Source organism: Nannobrachium achirus (assembly GCF_963921795.1).
Source record: "Nannobrachium achirus genome assembly, chromosome: 20".
Classification (NCBI taxonomy): domain Eukaryota; kingdom Metazoa; phylum Chordata; class Actinopteri; order Myctophiformes; family Myctophidae; genus Nannobrachium; species Nannobrachium achirus.
This window is the reverse complement of record NC_137827.1, coordinates 59,205,520-59,227,564: the sequence shown is the minus strand read 5'-3', so window position 1 is coordinate 59,227,564 and position 22,045 is coordinate 59,205,520. Positions and strand designations below refer to the sequence as shown.

General features: G+C 43.2%; 1 protein-coding gene across 1 annotated transcript in view; it reads left to right on the top strand.

Moving 5' to 3' along the window:
* LOC308305298 (uncharacterized protein) overlaps positions 1-21,013 on the top strand; it is a 33,030-nt gene extending 12,017 nt beyond the window's left edge. The window contains exons 4-10 of the mRNA XM_080750067.1: positions 1,594-1,671; positions 2,922-3,002; positions 7,366-7,479; positions 9,575-9,783; positions 11,768-12,163; positions 14,049-14,308; positions 20,198-21,013. Coding sequence (XP_080606193.1) covers positions 1,594-1,671; positions 2,922-3,002; positions 7,366-7,479; positions 9,575-9,783; positions 11,768-12,163; positions 14,049-14,308; positions 20,198-20,576 — 1,517 coding nt within the window. The 3' untranslated portion in view covers positions 20,577-21,013. The remainder of the gene's footprint in view (positions 1-1,593; positions 1,672-2,921; positions 3,003-7,365; positions 7,480-9,574; positions 9,784-11,767; positions 12,164-14,048; positions 14,309-20,197) is intronic.
* Positions 21,014-22,045: the final 1,032 nt, after the last annotated feature.

The following is a 22,045-nucleotide window of genomic DNA, read 5'->3' as shown; positions in this document are numbered from 1 at the left end:
TCGACAGGACTGGCCAAACTGTCAAATATTAAGTAAGCAAGAGGCGAACATTGTAAAAATAGCCGATCTACATGCTCACAACGCCTCGAGGCGTTGTGAGCATGTAGATCTGCTATTTTCACAATATTTATCTGTGGAACCGATTCACATTAAATGTAATACCTACAATTCCAAGTGCTTGTCAGGGTGGGGGTCCCCAGTTCAAATATGTTTATTTTGGGGGTCACTGCCTAAAAAGGTTTGAGAATCCCTGGTATAGAGCATTAACAAATTCATCCACCAGGAGCATTACTACTCATTCTTATGACTTCCTATCTAGCCACGCTTTTTAAAATATAGATTTTTTAAAGAGAAAACAATAAAAAAAAAAGAAGCAAATATTCAACTTCGGTGAACGACGTCGAATAGTGACTTTGATATTCGAATATTTGAATATTTGGTGAATGCCCTAATGTCCACCGATGAGCAAGACACGTAACCCCTAAATGCTCGCACTGAGTGCCTTGCATGGTTTCCTCTGCCGTCGGTGAGTGGATTTGTGCGACTGTAACGCACATTGTAAAGAGCTTTGGATAAAGTTGCTATATAAATGCAACATTTACTTGTGTACTGTAAATTAGGGTGGGACCAAGTTGGTTGCGACCGTCAGGTCGCAGTTACTATCAAAACCTCCACCGGCTGTCTGTCTGTCACACGTCACGTCACACTTTTGCCCTACTCATATCTCCGCCACCGTTGCCCCTATCCATGCTCAACTTTGCACACACACACACACACTCCTTGGCTGCCAAACCACAACCTCCACCCCTCATCTCTCACACGGCCCTCTTCTAGCCCCACCATGAGGCCGACACTGCTCCTACAGATTTTGCCCTAAAATCACGCACAGTGGTACACAGTATCTCTAAAGTCATGTCATCAACATGAATCTGTCCCATTTCCCATATTCCCTCCTGATTGGCTACCATTGCCTTCTAAAGTTTGTTAATGCGACCTAACGGTCGCTTATCTCCCGATTAGGGAGTCTTACTGGTCATCAATCAATAAGTACCTTTGTGTCCAAACTTATCCACCTTATGTCTACCTCATGTACATGTATATATATGTAGAAATCTTTCTCTGTATTCTTTCTTTTCTCCTTGCTCTCCCTATCCCCCTCTTTACTTTCCTATCTCTTAATGTGCCTGGGTAGCTCAGTCGGTAGAGCTCTCGCCTTTGTATCGCAAGGTCATGGGTTCGATTCCGGGCACCGCCAACTCAGCGTATGAGTAGCACGGCTTGGCAAGTCGTGCGGCAAGTACTGGGAGCTGATGGTAGGTGTGGCGCTCCACCTCAGCAGGCCATCTCCCAGGGGTCTAGCGCATTGTAACGGGGACAGACTCCCGCGTGTTACCAGCTGATACCGACAATAAGCCACTCCCGACCTACTTGTTCTTAATGAAAACAAATGGAGCTTGCACATTCTTTTTTCAAACACTTTTCTATACCTGTAAACCTGTGATTCTAAGTCATTAGCCAAGTTACTCCTCCCATATTGTCCTGTTATCGTTGAGTTTCTCATGTCAATTCATCCTTTTTATTCCTTCATTCCAGAGCAGTGTGTGGAGTCCCCCCAGGCCCAGACTCCAGACCCTGTTAAGGAGGAGGAACCTGAAGACCACCCAGACTTCAGTAAGGACTCAAAGCCCCAATGTCTGTCTTTCTTTCTTTCGTCAGCAGAGCGAGTTTTCGGTGCCGTCTGTTTCCGGCCAGGGGCAGAGTTCCGCCGATTTAAAACGAATCCTATGTTTGGCCGCTAGTTGCGCTGTTTTCCCCCCGCGAGGTACCAAAAAGAATTTGTCTGTTTTCCCCTTTGATTTTCTAACCATAATAAACATTGTCATAAATACTTTATGGTTCCTGTCGCTAGTGAAAAACTCCCTTTCAATCACCATGATATGCGTTTTGAGCAAATATGGTCCCATTTATGTTAAACTTGATGATACATTTGCGGGGGGAGCTGATACCAGCCGGCTGTGTTCTTCTTCGTGTGCTTTATTTCGGGAGGCTCCGACCACATTCTTCCATGTATCCCTGCGGTTCCACGTGACCGTTGGCAGCCAATAGCATTCCTTATGATTCCTGGGGTACCTTTCAAACAATGATGGCAACACCCATACAAGGGACAAAAAAAACATCATTTTCGCAGCATAGAAAGCAATGGCTTCGCTTCGTCCATATTTTTTTTACAGTCTATGTTTCCGGCCTACAGTACAAAGTAGGGCATTCACGCATAGTGATTTTTGGTATTAGAATTATTCAACCTCAAAGTATTCGAATAGTCAAATATTCGACAGGACTGGCCAAACTGTCAAATATTAAGTACAGGTAAGCAAGAGGCAAACATTGTGAAAATAGCCGTTGCGAGGCGTTGCGAGCATGTAGATCTGCTACTTTCACAATATTTATCTGCGGTAACAAGTTACATAAAATGTAATACCTACAATTCCAAGTGCTTGTCAGGGTGGGGGTCCCCAGTTCAAATATGTTTATTTTGGGGGTCACGGCCTAAAAAGGTTTGAGAACCCCTGGTATAGAGCATTAACAAATTCATCCACCAGGGGCATTAACAACTCATTCTTATGACTTCCTATCTTGCCAAGCTTTATAAACTATAGATTTTTTAAAGAGAAAACAATAAAAAAGAAAAGAAAAGAAAAGCGAATATTCGACTTCGGTGAACAACGTTGAATAGTGACTTTGATATTCGAATATTTGGTGAATGCCCTAATCCTAATGCATAGAAATAGATGACTATTTCCATGCATTTGATGTATTGATGTATCACCTTGCTTATTGTAAATCACTCTGGATTAAGAGCGTCTGCTAAATTCCTAACTTATAAATTGTAATTGATGGAGTGTGTCTCTCTTCCTAACAAGTCGTGGTAAAGGAGGAGGAAGAGGATCCTGAACACTGTGAAGGAAATACAATGGACTACGGCTGCTATTTTCCGCCTTCTGGTGAGTACACATCCTTATGGTAACAAGCACTTTGTGAGCGGTTTCTAACTAGGGCTGTCGATTATGGCATTTTACGTGACGATGAATTATCACTCAAACAATTGCGATTAACGATTTAACCCATTCAGAACTTGCCTGACTGCTAGCGTCCGACATCTCAACACCACACTACGTGGGGGGAGAGAGTCTGACATTCCGGGCAGACAATCCATTTCGGCGGGGGGGGGCTAAAGCCTATTGACGTCACACACACACACACACATACACACACACACACGCGCGACGGCGACGTGGCGTGACATTGCAAAAATACGTTATTTCTCATAACATATTATATGTCTGCATGTTTACGTTAGTGCAAAATGGTATTAAAACGTGAAGAAACGGCACTATTTCATAGTTTATTAAAATAATACGAGTCAAGTCTGACTCCGCCATGACAGTTTTCACGGACCAATCAGAGTCCACTAGACTCTCACGTGGGTAGAGGACACCAATCAGAGTCCACGAGTGAGTCTTACGTGAGCTCAAGAGCTCTGTTTGGAGGGGGCTGGGACCGGAGCAGCCACACACGTGCCCCAAGCATACAACCCTGATTGGCCCATTCAATGCGCCCGCTCTTCGGGCGCCTTCGAAATAGATTAAAATGTGTGCAGCTTCAGTCCACACTACAAACCACCCACCAGCAGGGGGGGGTGATGTGCGGACTGAAGTGTCAGGCTAATTCAGAACGGGTACACAGTATTGTGTATTATTATTTTATGTTTTAACTATTGAAAAATAGCAGATATTCAAGCTCACAGCGCGGAACCGAGTGCCACGCTGCGAGCTTGTGGATCTGCTCTTTTTTGAAAACATAGTGAAAATTTTAATTTTGGCTGAATTTTGACCCGATTCTATAAGTGTCTTTTGAATCCTTCTAAGGTTTAAAAAAACAAACACGTGTCTATGTCAGCCATCGTCAAAGAAAAGGTCCTTTTCACTTAACTGGAGCTCAGTTAGTCTGTTCTTGAGAGACTACTATGTCAGTGGTTCCCAAACAGCCACAGACCCCCATCTCAAAATATGTTGGTCCAAGGACCCCCCAGAAGCAAAATTTGTTACAAACGTTTGCTTTGAAAATACATTCAAAGATTTGCACACATTTTCACGACTTTTTCAAAATTTGCAGATCTACAAGCTCGCAGCGTGGCACAGAGCTTGTATATCTGCTATTCTTCAATAGTTAAAGCAGTCAATAATCCTAGGCCTAAATGGGTTAATTGTGTTTTTGCCGTTGACAATTACATTTCTGTTTGGCTTGTAGGCTTTTAAGTTGCACATGGCAAGTTAGCTCCTTTCAGAACCTCTCCCTCTGCTATGCAGCTCCTAGATGAGGTTCCTCACTCCTCAACCACAATCGGTCCGTTGGGGGGAAGCTCTGCAGTTCGCGAACACTTCTTACCTTCTGTGAACATTCTATCCAAAAGGTATATGTCCTATACCGGTCTCTCATCTGTTTACTTCCCAAGCGTGGAAGAAAATCAAAGCAGCGTGTTGAAATAAAGAGTTTATAACGCTCATTTTGTCATCCGGTCCCATGTTTTTTTTAGACATTCCGGAAGTTGCGGCCGCATAGGGCACATTACTACCTCCCCTGGTCATGTGGTATATACACAACGAATAAGAGTGGGGAAGACACAGAACCGGCTGACAAAATGAGCGATATAAACTCTTTATTTCTTCCACGTTTGAGACCGGTATAGGACCTTCACTTTTTGGATAGAATGTTCACAAAAGGTAAGAAGTGTTCGCGAACGGCGGAGCTCCCCCCCAACGGACCGATTGTGGTTCACAAGAGTGACGAACCTCATCTCGGAGCTGCATAGCGGAGGGAGAGGTTCCGAAAGGAGCTAATGGCAGATATGACACATAACCTAAATATACAAAGAAATGGCTGACATATGACAGCTTTAATCTTAAAAAATAACATTGATACTGGAAATAGCCGGCCGATCTACAAGCTCATGACGTGTTGTGAGCTTGTAGATCTGCTATTTCCGCTATTTTTGAAAATATATGAACATTTTTCAACATGGAAACGATTATGACAATTATGACACAAATAATTGCGATTATGTCAAATAATTGCTATTAACCCATTTAGGCCTGAACACAATATGACGCAATATTTTATGCTTTAAATATAACAAAAATAGCAGATATAGCGCGGCACCGAGTGCCGCGCTGCGAGCTTGTAGATCTGCTATTTTTGAAAAATCATGAAAATTTGAATTTTGACCCGATTCTATAAGTGTCTTTTGAATCCTTCTAAGATTTTTGGAAAAACCCAATGTTTCTATGTCAGCAATCTGGCCAGCCATCGTCAAAGAAAAGGTCCTTTTTACTTCACTGGAGCTCAGTTAGTCTGTTCTCGAGAGACTAATATGTCAGTGGTTCTCATAATTTTTCATGTGAAGGACCCCCAAAATGATATGTATTTGGCCTACGGACCCCCATCTCAACATATCTAGTTCCAGGGACCCCCCCAGAAGCAAAATTTGAGTTACAAACGTTTGCTTTGAAAATACATATATTCAAAGATTTGCACACATTTTCACGACTTTTTCAAAAATAGCAGATCTACAAGCTCACTGTGAGCTTGTAGATCTGCTTTTTTCACTGGTTAAAGCATTCAATAATTCTAGGCCTAAATGGGTTAAACAATTATGTAATACTTATGACAGGCCTAGTTCTAACCGCTCCTACATCTGGCTTAGTCTGTTTGTCCCGTGTCTGTTCGGACTGTCGTCAGTGTCGGTTGCTATAAGCCAGGGGTTCCCAAACTTTCTTGTCTCAGGGCACCCCATGAATATTTTTTTTAATCCGAGGCACCCCTACATTATAATTTTCACTCTTAGCACCTTATATTTATGGCATATCGTCGTTGTCGGGTGGAAACCTTGTATGTCCAAAACCGTTCGTTTTGTAATTTATCATCTATAAAATGTACATGTACTGTACTAAACTAGTGAAAACAGCCGATCTACAAGCACACAACGCCCCGCGATGTGTGAAACACTAGTTTTGTGTGACAGTCTTGTATGATGAAGCAGGGCTTTGCTTTACCAAAAGACGTACACATTTGAAACTTGGAAATACAAGGTTTCTGCCCGACAGTGACGATATTTTAGTGATTATGTTGCGAGGAAAACATTGAGATTATAACCATTTTGGTTAGAACTGACTGCAAATAACTGTGTACTTCAAGTTTAAAATTATACTAAATATTTTTTCAAGTGTCCAAATGAATTCCAAATATTATCAAATGATCTCGCGGCACCCCTGCTATAAGCGACTCAATATTCTTCATATGTTTATATTTTGGGGCAAAACAAGAAAAACGGCCAATTGGACCCTTATCCAATGAGGCAACCTGAAAACTGCTTGAAAAAACTGCTTTTTTGATAATTAATTTTAATACATTTTTGATAATTGTTAAACTCTAGGAGAAGAAAAGGGAAGCTGAATGGTTGGTTGCACTGTCATTATATTCCTGAGTCAGGTGTGATAACCAAGTGGTTAAATGCTGTAATAAAACTCCGGTCAAGAGTTTCTTTCTATTATTTTATTATTAACTCTCCTACTGCCAGATTATTTATTTATTTATTGGGTCTGGTGCCATCAAAAAGCGGCTTACCTTTGCGACGTTATAGTAGATAGACAGACATTTATTTATTTATTATTATTATTTTTTTTTGATTGTGCAATAGTGCACTATGGTCTGCCAGGCAGCAGAGGGCGGCGTCATGCGAGAATGAATGTGAATTTGCCTGTTATGTGTTGCCGTACATTCAGTGCAGTCACGGGCCACAGAGGCTCACAGCCAGAGGAAATCAACAAGGAAGTGAATTGGTCTCCGTTGATGTTAACGCATAATGGATTTTTTACACCATCACCGCGGAAAATGTGTTTACAGTACACGGCGGCGCGACCCCTCATCAGCTTCAACAAGGTAAACGAACGAACGCGAACGAGCGCCGTATTGGCGCGGAGGTCTCTTGAGAATTGGGGCGAACAGGAACGTCCAAAGCAGTAGGGGAGTTAAAATTTTTTTGAAAAGGTTTACAATTACACCTGTCCAAATCTAGATGATGATGGTGATAATAATAATGATAATGACAATAACATGACATAGACATAAAATCAACAGATCTTTATATTGGACTGCGACCACCCTGTACATGAAGGCTCAGACCACCCTGTACATGAAGGCTCAGACCACCCTGTACATGAAGGCTCAGCCCACCCTGTACATGAAGGCTCAGACCACCCTGTACATGAAGGCTCACTCTCTGCTCTTTTCACTGAATGTGTGTTGCAGCTTCCTCCGAGGCCATAGATGGCGCTACAGACCATCCTCATGAAGACCTGGCTCCACTTTCTCCAGCAGCACAATATGCCCAGAAATATGAAGTCTCCAATAACAGCTCTTCAGGTATCTGACACACACCAAGTTCTCTTGCACCGTCTGATAGCCTTGGATTAATAGTTCCCCCCCCCCCCCCCCCCCCCTTTTTTTTTTTTACTGTATCTCTGTTGTTAGTCTTGGTAGACCAGTCGTTCTCAAACATCTCAGGCTGCGACCCCCCCAAATAATCATATTTTAACTGGGGACCCCCCACCCTGATGAGCACTAAGAGTTGAGGCATTACATTTTGTATAATATGGTTCTATAACGCGAGTCGTTGTGACGATGTAGATCGGCTATTTTCACAATTTCTGCCTCTAATATTTGAAAATTCGTTTTTTTGGCAATGTTTAATTTGTCATTTTAGAGAAAAGGTCCTTAAATTGTCAATTCAGAAATGTGCAGATACCCTCTATACACTTTAGCCTTATGTTGGTTTGTTTACTGTTGAGTGAGGAAACAATGTTGCACATTAAGTTGATCATCTGGGGACCCCCCCAAAATAATTTGGGGACCGCCCCTGGGGGTCCCGACCCACAGGTTGAGAACCAGTGCGGTAGACCACCACCAATATCCACTGCACGCTCTGTGCTTAAGCTTAACTGTTCTTCTCCCTACATCAGGGGTTCCCAAACTTTTTTGTCTCAGAGCACCCCATAAATAGATTTTTTTTAATCCGAGGCACCCCTACATTATAATTTTCACTCCCAGCCCCTTATGTTTATAGCATGTCGTCGTTGTCGGGTGGAAACCTTGTATGTCCAAAACCGTTCATTTTGTATTTATCATCTATAAAACGTACGAAACTAGTGAAAACAGCAGATCTACACAACGCCTCGCATCGCGGCGTTTTCACTAGTTTTGTGCGACGGTCTTGTATGATGAAGTAGGGCTTTGCTTTACCTAAAGACCAAAATCGGGCCGCTTGTGTTCTGAAATGTTCCGTATTGTTCAGTAAAGAAGTGTTTTAAACCCGCCTGTGCCTCACTGTACTTCTTTGTTTCCTTTTCCGAGTGTAATGCCGGCTTTCAGCTGCTGCAGAAGTGCCTGCACTCGTTGTGGGATACAGAGACGTACAAGCACAGGTGGAACAAAAAACACTTTATTGCACCTTGTATCGTGTTACGGTGGAGACTCCTCGCGCTTCCACTTGACGTGTGTGGTATCATGGGCTTTGTAAAACGCATACTTCCAGTCCTGGGTACTGATTTTGCTTTTTTTCTTTTCATTTAGAGTAGACCAATGGCCATCAAAGTGGGGTCCAGGGACTCTCTGGGTTCCTTTTGGGAGGTTTAAATTTGACCCTTTGACCAAAATTTTCAGTTTAATTTGCAGGGGTTAAAGCAAAAAAAAAAAAGAATCCCAAGACTGAAATGTATTTTCAGACCATGTCTCAATATGTGATTTTTGAAACTATATATTTGGGGTGTTTCTGAACATTTGGGGTGTTCTGAACTGCCTTCACTGAATGTGTGTGTGCCAATCCATGCTTCATTTTATAGAAGTATCTTCTGTTGTTCTGTTGTATTCTGTTGCTAGTCTGGCCAATTCAAATACTCATATCTTGAAATTATAACTGCTTTTTATTTTGAAGATCACTTTACTAGCATTTTGACAACGTTGTCATTCACGCGGCAGACATCGCTACACCTTCCCCTTATTTTTTTTATTTTTTTTTGCAGATCTGCACTGATCTCAGAAATAGCCCCTATGGAATCCTCTAGACCAGGGGTCTTCAACAGGGGGTCCGGGACCCCTAGGGGGTCCTCAAAGTTACTACAGGGGGTCCTTCAAATCTTTGAGAGATAAAAAATGTTTTCGCCTTTTTTATAACCCCTTGAACCCTAGTGTCCATATTCTGAGAACTTTAGCCAAAAATAGCAGATTTACAAGCTCACAACGCCTCGCGCTGTGAGGCGTTGTCAGCTTGTAGATCGGCTATTTTCGGTCTAGACTGAAATCAGTCCCCAGGACTGAGCACTTTAACCCCTGCATTTGTATACTGTCAGAGTTAAGACCTTGACCATTTTAAAGTGTGAGAACTACTGATTTAGACCAAAAACGTAGGTTTAGATGACATTCTGCAATAGTTCTTGCTGAGTTGAAATGGCACGTTTCACAGAAAGCGACCGCGAGGAGGAGGGGGAGGAAGAAGAGGAAGGACAAAAACAACGAAGACACGCCGAAATCAACGAGGACGACCTGGAGGAGCTGGAGCGCTCGAGACGCCACACGTTCAGCACCTGCAAACAGACCCGCTGGTCGGTGCGCTGCTTCCAGACCTGGTGCTCCGAGAAGGAGCTGGCCGTCGACTTCACCACAGTCACCAAGGTGGAGTTTTTGATTGATTGAAGTGACTTTATTACAGGGTTCCCCAATAGGCGGCTCGCGGGCCATTAGCGGACCGCGGGGGGGCTACTGTCTGGCCCCCACCAACCCCAGTAATAATGGTGGTATAAGAGCAGCAGCAACACTAGTATATCATCATTGTCGGGTGGAAACCTCGTATCTCCAAATTTGTACGTTCTTTCGCAAAGTAAAGCCCTGCTTCTTGATACAAGGCCGTCGCACAAAAGTCTCGCGAGGCGTTGTGTGCTTGTAGATCAGCTGTTTTCACTAGTTTAAATAATTTTTAAAATGATACCGTAAATGCAAAACGAACGGTTTTGGACGTACAAGATTTTCACCCGACAACGACGATATCTGAACTGTCGCTGGAGTAGCGGGAACGCCACAGTCGCCCCCTGCAATGTTGCGGCCCTCGGCTTGGTACCCTAGACATAATTCGGCCCTTGGGGAAAACTAATTGGGGTACCCTGCTTTATTAGAAGTTTGCATAGGAAAAAGTACAGTTTCATGACGGTACAGTTCACTGGTACAAGGTCTACTAAAAGGAGATCCTAGAAAAGACTAAGCTTATTTCCATAGGAAACCATTGAAGTATCTCATATAACATTGAAAGACAGACGGATAGAACACAGTACTATGCAGTAGATATGGTCAGGAAAAAAAGGGAAAACATTTTAAAAAACAATTAAAGAAAAAGTAAAATAAACCATACAGTAGGTAAATACAAAGTGGGGTAATAAAAAATTAAAACATACAGTAGGTAAATACAAAGAAGGGCCAGGGGGAGGGTAGGGCTGGGCTAGGTTTGTTTCTACCAGTTGTGAACGGCTGCTGCCTGTAAGTGGTTTTTCAGGGCGATTTTAAAGGATGCTAGTGATCCACACTCGTTTAAGACCTTCGGTAAGGCGTTCCACATTTGTGTGGTATAGCAGAAGAACGAGTTTGACCCTTTCTTTGAGGTGACTCTGAGATAGGGCATTCACCAAATATTAGAATATTCGAATATCAAAGTCACTATTCAACGTTGTTCACCGAAGTTGAATAGTTCGCTTTATTTATTTATTGTTTTCTCTTTAAAGAATATATAGTTATAAAGCTTGGCGAGATAGGACGTCATAAGAATGAGTTGAATGCCCCTGGTGGATGAATTTGTTAATGCTCTATACCAGGGGTTCTCAAACCTTTTTAGGCTGTGACCCCCAAAATAAACATATTTGAACTGGGGACCCCCACCCTGACAAGCACATGGAATTGAATTTAATGTGACTCGGTTCCGCAGATAAATATTGTGAAAATAGCAGATCTACATGCTCACAAAATGTAGATCGGCTATTTTCACAATGTTCGCCTCTTGCTTACTTAACACATCGGCTGCCCAAAAGGTGGCGCCAGAGCCCCAGCTAAGTGCCCAAAGCCACTCTATTGACATCCATAGAAGAATACAAGGCCCTGTTGCGTCAATGCATGCGTCATGACGTCACTTGGTCACATGAGCGCAGACAGGATGTTATTGTGTAACTTACTGTATGGGCCAGTGTTGATCATAGCTGTTCATTGCCGATCAAAATTTGGACATTTTGCCGCACGCGGCCACAGTTTTAGCCATAAAACAAACATCAGAGATAAAGGGCGTTAAAGATGGGGAAATGCATTGGAGTATACGGAGAAAAACGGCCGCGCGATGCTCTCAGCGTCGACTCGAAGCGACTAGCGGCTAATGGGCTACCTCCAGGCGCAGCCCCAACGTAACGGTGAGATTTAAAGTTAATACTGTATATACAGTAAACACGTCAACGCGTCGTGGGCCTCCTAGGACATCAAAGAGATTGGCGTGTAGACACCTCGTGGGCACCCGCTGTGTTAATATTTGACAGTTTGGCCAGTCCTGTAGAATATTCGACTATTCGAATACTTTGAGGTCCGAATAATTCGAATACTAAAAATCCCTATGCGTGAACGCCCTTAGGTGGAGCTGAACCAGACACTGCGTCGCTTCTACGCCAGCGTGAGGAACGGCAAGGGGAAGCCGTACGGCCTCAGCAGCTACGCGGGGCTGCGCGCCGGCCTCAACCGCCACCTCAACGACCCGCCCGTCAGCCGCGCCATGTGCCTGCTGAAAGACCCCGAGTTCAGCAGCAGCAACGCCGTCTACGTGGCGGTGTTGAAGAGGCTCCGCCGAGAAGGACTCCACAGCAACAACAACGAGCTCCAGCACCGGGGGCTGACGGAGGCGGACTTGGAGAAGATCGTGCGCTCGCGAGCGCTGGACCCCAACACGCCCGAGGGCCTGGTCAACAAGGTGTGGTTCGACGTGCAGCTGCACATGGGGCGCCTGGCCAGCGAGGGCAACCGGCACCTGAAGGTAGGGGTGGGCGATATGCAGTGTTGTTTTTGACAGCACATTTTGATTTAGTTTTAGTCATAGTCTTTTGAATAAAATGTCATTTAGTTTTAGTCATAATTTAGTCACCTGAAAAGTTTTAGTTTTAGTCTAATTTTAGTCGACTAAATAACATAAGATTTTAGGTGACTAAATCTACAGTTGATTTAGTCAACTAAAATGTATTTTGGCAGGCCTTGAAGGCATCGTAATGACCGTTTTTACACTTGTTTGCGAGCTGAAAATAGCAGATCTACAAGGTGCGACGCGTTGTGAGCTTGTAGATCTGCTATTTTCAGCACGCAAGACCTGAGAGCAACCAAACATAAAATGACTCTTCAGCACTAGTCCCTCCCTAACGTTTTAGTCTAGTTTTTATTTTGTTGACGAAATTGTCAATATATTTAGTCTTAGTTTTAGTCATCACAGCGTATTTTTTTATTTAGTTTTTATTTAGTTTTCGTCAGTGAAAAAGCGCAGTCGACAAACATTTTTCTTCATGGAGACGATACAATGTCTCCATGATATGTATTTTCAGAGATGTCGTATATATCGTGATACTATGAGGGAGCCTTGTGAAAAAATCCTGCATTTTGGTCAAAATCAGTGGTTGTCAAACTCTGAAATGAAACTCTTGGTTTCATTTGTATACTGTCAGAGTTACATACTTGTAAGGATCAATTTAGACCTCCCAAAGGAACCCAGAGAGTCCCTGTACCCCACATTGAGGTAGCCTGGCGGGGCCCGACGTCATACTGCGTTCACTCACTCATTCCTTCCCCAGTATAACGTCTGGCCTTCCGGGTATAGGCAGCGAGTATCCTGATTATTTTCTGATCGGGGCTAATCAGTGACTGCTGTCTGCACAACAACAAACATAGTCTTCCTGACAACAAGTGAAAAGCTTCCCCTGATTGGTCCCTGTGTAGATGGTGACGTAAAATGATTGTGCCCTCGATGCAACAATTGTAACTGTTAACGCTGAAACGATAAAACAAGCAATAAGTGCAGTTATTTCAGAGTTGGAATCAATTACAACAAGTAAAAAGGAACAGGAGTATGCGCTAGCGGAGTTCATCAGTCGAAAAGACGTGTTTGTTTGCCGTTCTTCCGACTGGCTGTTAGGCCGACGGCCAGACGTTATACTGGGGAAGGAATGAGTGAGTGAACGCAGTATGACGTTGGGCCCCGCCAGGCTAACATTGACATACTCATACTCCTTTTTCTTTTAGTTTTTCTTAGCTTGTACTAGGGCATTCAAGAATAGTGATTTTTTGTATTCAAATTATTCAACCTCAAAGTATTCGAATAGTCGAATATTCGACAGGACTGTCCAAACTGTCAAATATTAAGTAAGCAAGAGGCGAACATTGTGAAAATAGCCGATCTACATAGTTGTGAGCATGTAGATCTGCTATTTTCACAATATTTATCTGCAGAACCGAGTCACATTAAATACCTACGATTCCAAGTGCTTGTCAGGGTGGGGGTCCCCAGTTAAAATATGTTTTTTGTGAGGTCACAGCCTAAAAAGGTTTGAGGACCATTGACAACTCATTCTTATGACTTACTATCTAGCCAAGCTTTATAAACTACATATAAAAAAAAAAAAAAAAAGAAAAAGCAGCAAATATTCGACTTCGGTGAACAGCGTCGAATAGTGAATTTGATAATCGAATATTCGAATATTTGGTGAATAGCCTACCTTGTACTGTACTGTAGGTGGTTGTACTGTTCAAGTAACTTGAAAAATAACCCTAAAAAATCAACATGCAAAAGAATCGCGATAAGATCGTGTATCGTGATACAGCTCGGGGAAAACATTGTGATATCCTATTTTTTCCATTTCGCCCTCCCCTACCTGAAGGCCCAGGCGTTCTCCGTCCACCGGGACGCCACCAACGGCGGCCGGAAGTACGTGGCGCTGGCTCTCGACGAATGCCCCAAAGCCCCCAGGGACGCCGGGGAAAGGGACCGGCGTCGTCTGCGGGGGTTCATGTGCGAGCAGCCCGGGAACCCGCTGTGTCCCGTCGCCTCGCTGGAGAAATACCTCTCGCTGCTGCCTGACGACCCGCCCGCCTTCTATCTGCATCCGCTACGAGCAGCAAACATCACCAGACACCTGTGGTGAGTCAACCATCAGGGTTCCCACGGTCATGAAATTCATGGAAATATAAAACTTTTCCAGTACTGGAAAAGTTTTGGAATTGATCAAAGGTCCTGGAAAAAAAATAGCTATGCATTGTCTTTGGTTATTGATTTTGTTAATACCTCTGAAATGACAAATTAAACATGGGCCAAATTGTCAAATATTAGAATTGTGAAAATAGCCGATCTACATGCTAGATCAGCTATTTTCACAATAGAACCGTGTTATGGGGCTGACATCATTTTGTAGGCAGAGGAGAACTTTTGGGGCCAAATGGCACCAGCGCCCATGAATCATTTTTACTATTTACTAATTTGTCTTCTCTTTCTTGTTGACAGGAAAGTTGTAGAATTATACTTTAGTCGTTATTTTTTGTCTCAGATCAGTTGAAATAGCGAGGGACACATATTGACAATAAATCTGCTTGGAGGTCTGACTACAAAATGATGTCACGGCTTAAAAGCCCCATACAAAATTCCTCTACTCTTAGTGCTCGTCAGGGTGCCGGATCCCCAGTTAAAACTAGATTATTTTGGGGGTCACAGCCTGAAAAGGTTGAGAACCACTGGCAATACACTACCTGTCTTTGGGCATTGCACATAGGAGTAAGTCAAGTAGGTCGGGAGTGGCTTATTGTCGGTATCAGCCGGTAACACGCGGGAGTCTGTCCCCGTTACAATGCGCTAGACCCCTGGGAGATGGACTGCTGAGGTGGTGCGCCACACCTACCATCAGCTCCCAGTACTTGCCGCACAACTTTCCAAGCCGTGCTACTCATACGCTGAGTTGGCGGTGCCCGGAATCGAACCCATGACCTTGAGGTACAAAGGTGAGAGCTCTACCGACTGAGCTACCTGGGCGCATAGGAGTAAGCGACCTGTTATTGGGCTGAATTATTGTTGCGACCGTAGGTCGCATTTACTACCCAGGCATGCAAACGTGTAGCTTTTCGGCGAAAATCGCCGTTTTGAATCCAAATTGATCATTTGTGTGATTCGTTCAGATTCGATGTAAAAATATTTTGGGGGGGTGGGGGGGTGTCATGTCATCTAGGCTGCGTTGAGCAGCAGTGAGAAGCAGTGAGAAGAGGAGCGCTTTTTTTCTCTTCTTGGCTCCGTCCGTTTTGTCAGTGCAGTAAGGTGGGTGGGGGATATGGTCGTTTTATTTTTGAACAAATCAAGCGCTCGCTTTCTCTTGCCTGTGACGTCAACACCCATGCTTGACTGAGTTGACTCTGTCCAGAGCACTGAGAGCAGCTGAGCGGAGAGCTCAAACGGAGGACATAGTAATAGGTTGTCGTTGATATTGATAGTGTGGTGTAGTTGTGGATTGGACTTTTTAATTTGTTTGTATCGCGATGCGGTCGCTATTCTGCATCGATGCGGTGACGTGACATAATCGACTATAGCCTACGTTTGTTGATTTTCCTAAACGGTGATGCGATAGTTTTGCTACATGCTAACGCTATTAGCTCTGGTCCAAGGAAGGTTGCTCTGGTCCATAGCGTTAGACCGTTAGTGGAGAACTCCACTGTCTAGCGCGCTATGGACCAGAGCAGAGCTAACGCTAAATCAACGCTATCATGCCGTTCCATCTGCCTCTTATTAGACAGAACAGAGATTTCTCGCATTTATTTTAAGATGAGGCAGAGAGAGGGTGAGAGAAAAATGAGGCAGAGTCACATACAGTTCTCAAAGCGGAGAATACAACAATCATCTGTGGTTTTACAACAACACTGTTTCCCAAGCACTGGGTTGGGACCCATTTATGGGTCGCTAAAAATGTTTATGGGTCCCTTAATGTTTGGTTTCCTACATTTAGTTTTGTATCATTTAAAAACATTCAAAAAACATTCTCCCCCAAAAAAGAATAACATTTAATGATTTAAAATAAAGAAAAGTTATTTTTTCCTTCTAATTTCATGAATAAATAAAATAAAAATCAAAGAAATTATCTTAGAAAACACTGGCCTATTTAAGAAGTAAGATAGAAAATAGCCGATCTACAAGCTCACCGCGTGCATTGTGTCTCTGTCTATGCCTGTCTATTAAAGACAAGTCCCTAAATATTATAGGTTATTCCTATAACTATATCTGTAGGCTATATTATATTTATAATTTTCTTCATTATATCTAGATAGAACAATCGGTAGGCAACAAGTCCAATTTTGCTGCATGTTGTATATGAGTAAGTCACTGTTTTACCCAGTTAGAATTGTGCAAATTCACCCTACCGACCCAAAAAAGGTCCAAAATTTCGCGCCGCGCTATGCGCGGCGAAGAATTTTAGCCAAAAAAGTTGTCACCTTTTTCACCTTGGGGCTGTTTGCATGTCTGACTACCAAAACCTCCACAGGCTGTCCGTGGGTGAGTGAGTGAGTGAGTCAGTCCGTCCGTCACACTTTTGCCCTGCTCATATCTCCACAACCGTTGCTCCCATCCATGCCAAATTTTGCACACACACTCCTTGACTGCCAAACTACAACCTCCAAGGACCCCCGGAGCCCCAGGGACCCCCAGGTCCCTGGGGGACCCCCAGATGTAAAAAATGACCAAATGTGGTCACACGTCACACTTTTTCCCTGCTCATATCTCCGCAACCGTTGACCCGATCCATGCCACATTTTGCACACACACTCCTTGCCTGCCAAACTACAACCTCCAAGGACCCCCCGAGCCCCAGGGACCCCCAGCTCCCTGGGGGACCCCCAAGTGTAAAAAATGACCAAATGTGCAAAAATGACCAAATGACCACCCCAACGGGGCTGCTCACGGGGAATTCCCGGGGACCACCCACTCCTCGTGCTCCAGAACGGATGCAAAAGTGGTGACGCCCCCAGTGGAGGACCCCCTCCACTGCAGCTCACATAAAATGCCGATAAGCGACCTACGGTCGCTTATCTCCCGATTAGGGAGTCTTACTGGTTATATAGTCCTGGAAATTGGGTTAAATATTCTGGAAAAGTTTTGGAAACGTTTTGGTAATTGAATTGGTAAAAATGTGTGGGAACCCTGAACCATGTACAGTAGGCCTGTCAAAATTTGCCAAAAATGGCATTCGAATATTCGGTTTAAAATCCACCGTTGATTCGAATAAATTCGAATATTCGAATAAGTAGAGAAATTCGAAGCATTCGCACTTCGGAGCTTCGGAGCTTTTTTTTCTTTTTTACATGTTATATTCACACCAATACAGCCATTGTTGCCGTTTTCTTGGGTCGCGCGTTTTAACAAAGAAAAAAGCCTATATGCATATGAATAGACTTGTATTAGGCGACGTTCGCGAGCCCCCAAACCTGAAGCTGTTTATTCTAGACAGTCGCTTCTATCGCTTTACTGGTGGTCGTGCAGGTCCGCGTTGGTCAGGGACGTGCAGAGAATGTTAAGAGAGGCAGGGGCTGACATTTCTAAAAGGGCCTTTTGGTGGACAATTCTCTCTTAAAAGGGCAGGGGCTCAAGCCCCTACAAGCTCACAACACGTCTCGAAAGCGACGCGTTGTGAGCTTGTAGATCTGCTATTTTTCGTGTGTGGACGTTGTGTGTGTGTGTGCGCACACTGTCACGACACACACACACACACACACACACACACAAAGGCTACACTACACACATACAGAAAATAGCTATCAGCGCTAGCCTAGCGTCCATGCACGAAAAATAGCCGCGCCGCTTTCGCGACGCGTTGTGAGCTTGTAGATCGGCTATTTTTTACTTTTACGAGTACATTTTGAATCCTGGACGTTTACCTGTAACAGAGTGTTTCTACATCGCAGTATTAATATACGTCCAACATGTAACAAGTGTTACTTTCCACCACTGAGTCTAACATCAACAGTGAAACCACGCCCCCCATTGATACAAATCTATATAAAACAAACATTAATATTAATTAGATAAGCCACGTCACACTGTACTAATGGTACACAGTGAGCAAATATTTAATGAGTGGCGCGAAATATTTATTTTCTACCCTGACAATGGAAGAACACAGAAATAGCTACAGAGACAGCAGAAAGCTCTGAATCCACAAGCATATGGACAAAATGAACCATATCATTGCCCCCCATCACAAGTGACTCATTGATATAATATATATTTATAGAAAAAGTGATTTTGTGTTTCATGGACCTTTAATGCGGCCCGCAGGTTAATACCGGAATACTAATATATTATTGATTTCAGCTGTTACAATTCCAAACGTGACCTGCTTTAATTCCATCAGTCTATATTAGTAGCTTAATGACTAGTAGTATTACATATTTCTTTTGGTCAAATGTATTTGTATTTAGGTTCATGAAGTTAACATGAGTAAACTAAATGCGTTTGAAATTAAATCAAAATGTTACATTTCAGGATTCCAATACAAAAAATAAAAAATCCAGGATTCTAATTCAAAAGATGCAAAAATAGCCGATCTACAAGCTCAAAACGCATTGCAGCGCGATGCGTTTTGAGCTTGTAGATCTGCTATTGTTGCTTCTTTTGTATAAGATACTAGAATGACAAAGTAGGACATAGAAATATGCATTGTGGTCCTCTGGAGTGAAGGTGGAAATTTAGTGGCCCTCGCCATCATCAAAGTTACCCCTGCTGTATGGTCTCTGTCGGGTGGAAACTGTTACTTTGCAGGATTCAATTTCAAAAGTAAGAAAAATAGCAGATCAACAAGCTGGAAAAGTGGCGCGATCTGCTACTTTTGAAGGTTTTGTGTGTCGCTGTAGTATGATCAAGTAGGCCGCTAATTTACGTAAAAAACACCAACACCAACAGCAACTATATAAACACAGAGTAAACACTAATAAAATGGTCAATCATTGCAGCCCTGCTTTGTTAGTGTAGTTTACAGTGTAGTTGTTGTGGAGGAATTCAGATCAACCAATAATCAAAGAGCTTATCATGGTCAGAAATACATTAGCACTTATAGGAGTAGTTCACCCCCAAAATGACTTTTTTTTCTATTGATTACTCACGCCATGAAGACATGAGTTCAATAATATTTTTTGTCTTTTGTCGCATTCCTGAGACAAAAATGTGATGATAGTAAATTTACCCCATCCAAAACGAATGGTGGTAAATTTATTGTAATCACATTTTTGTCTTAGGAATGCGACAAAAGACAAAAAATATTATTGAACTCATGTCTCCACGGCGTGAGTAATCAATCGAAAAAAAGTCATTTTGGGGGTGAACTACTCCTTTAAGTCAGTGGTAGTTTTGCCAAGAAGAATGGTCAGACACTATAGTTATACTGCGTGGCTTCAAGGCCTCTGGGACGAGCTGTACCATAACAAGATAGGCTTTACCAAAACACTAGCTACTGAGGCCTGCTGAAGGCCTCTCGACTAACTATCAAGTATCAGTATCAATATGTTTCATAAAGCGGTGTTTCTCGACCTTTTTCCTGCATGGGCACGCTTTTCATGTCGCAAGAATCCATGGGCACACCAACATAATACGGAGGTGTAGATATCGTCACTGTAGGGAAGAAACCTTGTATCTCCAAGTTTCAAATTTGTAAGTTTCTTCACAAAGTAAAGCCCTGCTTCATCATACAAGGCTGTCGCACAACAGTAGTGAAAATAGCAGATCTACAAGCACACAATGCCTCGCTGTGCGAGGCGTTGTGTGCTTGTAGATCGGCTGTTTTCACTAGTTTAAATCATTTTTAAAATGATGAATACTGGCTTTCAAGCAGTTTCAAGGGGCACACTTGACCGTTCTCAGGGGCACACCGAAGGTCCACAGGCACAGTGGTTGAGAAACACTGCCATAAAGAACTATATATTAAATATAACCACAATAATGTCATCGTGATAATATGATCTTCTTTGTCATTGTTTTCATGTGTCTTCTCTCTCCTGACGTCAGGTACTCCAGAGAGCCCATGGGGGTAAACTTTCTGGCCTCCATGTTGACTCGGATCTGCAAAGCAGCCGGCACCGACACCATCTACACCAACATCTGCTTGCAAAAAACACCGGTGCCAAAACCCTTTGATGCTGCCAGCCTGGTACCAAACACCTCTAATGCTGCCAGCTTGGAGGCAAGAGAAACCGTGCCGGTGACGACAGGCCTCACGTTTGAATCAACCCTGTCTTCATGCAGCCGCCACGACCACCCAAAGGACAGCAGCAGCAGGTGGCGCAATATCCTTCCAAAGGCGCCATTAAAACGCACCTCCGCTACAGAGTCAAACCCCCCCGTGCCAGAGAAGAAGAGTAGTGCTAACATAACTGAACGGCGCTAGCATAACTGAACAATTGCACCAGTTTGTGCTTGGATGACCAGGGAAATGGTAATGTGAACTTGAGAGCTGCCTACTGCAAAACAATGTTGACAGATGTAACAGAACTAAGCTCCAACAGAGTGTGGGAGCTGACACTCCACAGACCCCAGCTCCAACAGAGCTGACTACAACAGACCAAAGTGCGGAGATTTGGGCTAGCTTTTATACCCAGTGTCTATGCACATGCATGCTAACTTCTAAGTTTGTGCATGAGGTGTGTGCGTTAGTCTGTCTACAGTAACCTAAACAAATGTGTGTGTGTGTGTGTGCGTGCGTGCGTGCGTGCGTGCGTGCGTGCGTGCGTGCGTGCTCGGTGCTGCCCTGACTTCCTTCACCATGTCCATTCATTGAGGCCCAGTCGACAACCTGTCACACTGCACTTCTAGTGGAATGTCTGGCCTGGCAATGTACAGACTGTTCTTGTGTTTGTACAAATGTATTATCATATAATAATGTATAATGCCATTATCATTTTCATTATCATTATCATTATCATTTGTATTTTTACTTTTTTTTTTCTTACATACTTTGTACCTACTTTTCCATTATCATTCTCTAGATGGTAAACTTGTATACTGTATATACTCTTATAACATATGTCTGATTCTTGAATTGTTATTGTTATGAAATGGGTATTCCTTTATCAAGCTATCTCCATATATATTCTTGTTTCTTGTCTTTATTTCCCTTTTCTTTCTTCTTCTTTTCTTTTTTTTTCTAAAAAATAAATAAATCTGAACACTCTTATAACTAATCAATGTATTAATTCATGAATACGAAGGATAGGTATTCACAAGCTTTCAGCTTCAGCCTATTCCTTTTGATCACCCGTAACAATAATAATTTACTTCAACAACACCACCAGGGAAGATATTATCCCTGCAAGTCCAGCTCTGCAGGGAGAGGGTCTGAGTATGACATGAACCTGTTCAACGGGACCAGCGGCTGCCCCGGAGGCAGGAGACAACGGGACCAGCATTGACCAACCAGCAGGGGCGTCACAAGAAGGGGGGAAAGTGGAACTGAGTTACTAGAGCCCAAGGTGGGGGGGGCTTAATTATTTTATACTTTAGCTATTGAAAAATAGCAAGATCTGCAAGCTACAGCGTGGCACTCTGTGCCGCGCTGTAGATCTGCTTTTTTTTTTTTTTTAAGAAATGTGTGCAAATCTTTAAATGTATGCATTTTTTAAGCGAACATTTGTAACTCAAATTTAGCTTCTGGGGGGGGGGGGGGGGGGGGGGGTCCCTGGAACTACATATAGGGTCTGTGGCCGAATACATATCATTTTGTGGGTCCTTCACATGAAAAAGTTTGAGCGCCACTGACATGGAAATATAGAAGGATTTAGAAGACACTTATAGAATCAGGTCAAAATATTCAAAGACTTTCACAAAAAATAGCAGATCTACAAGCTCGCAGCACAGCAC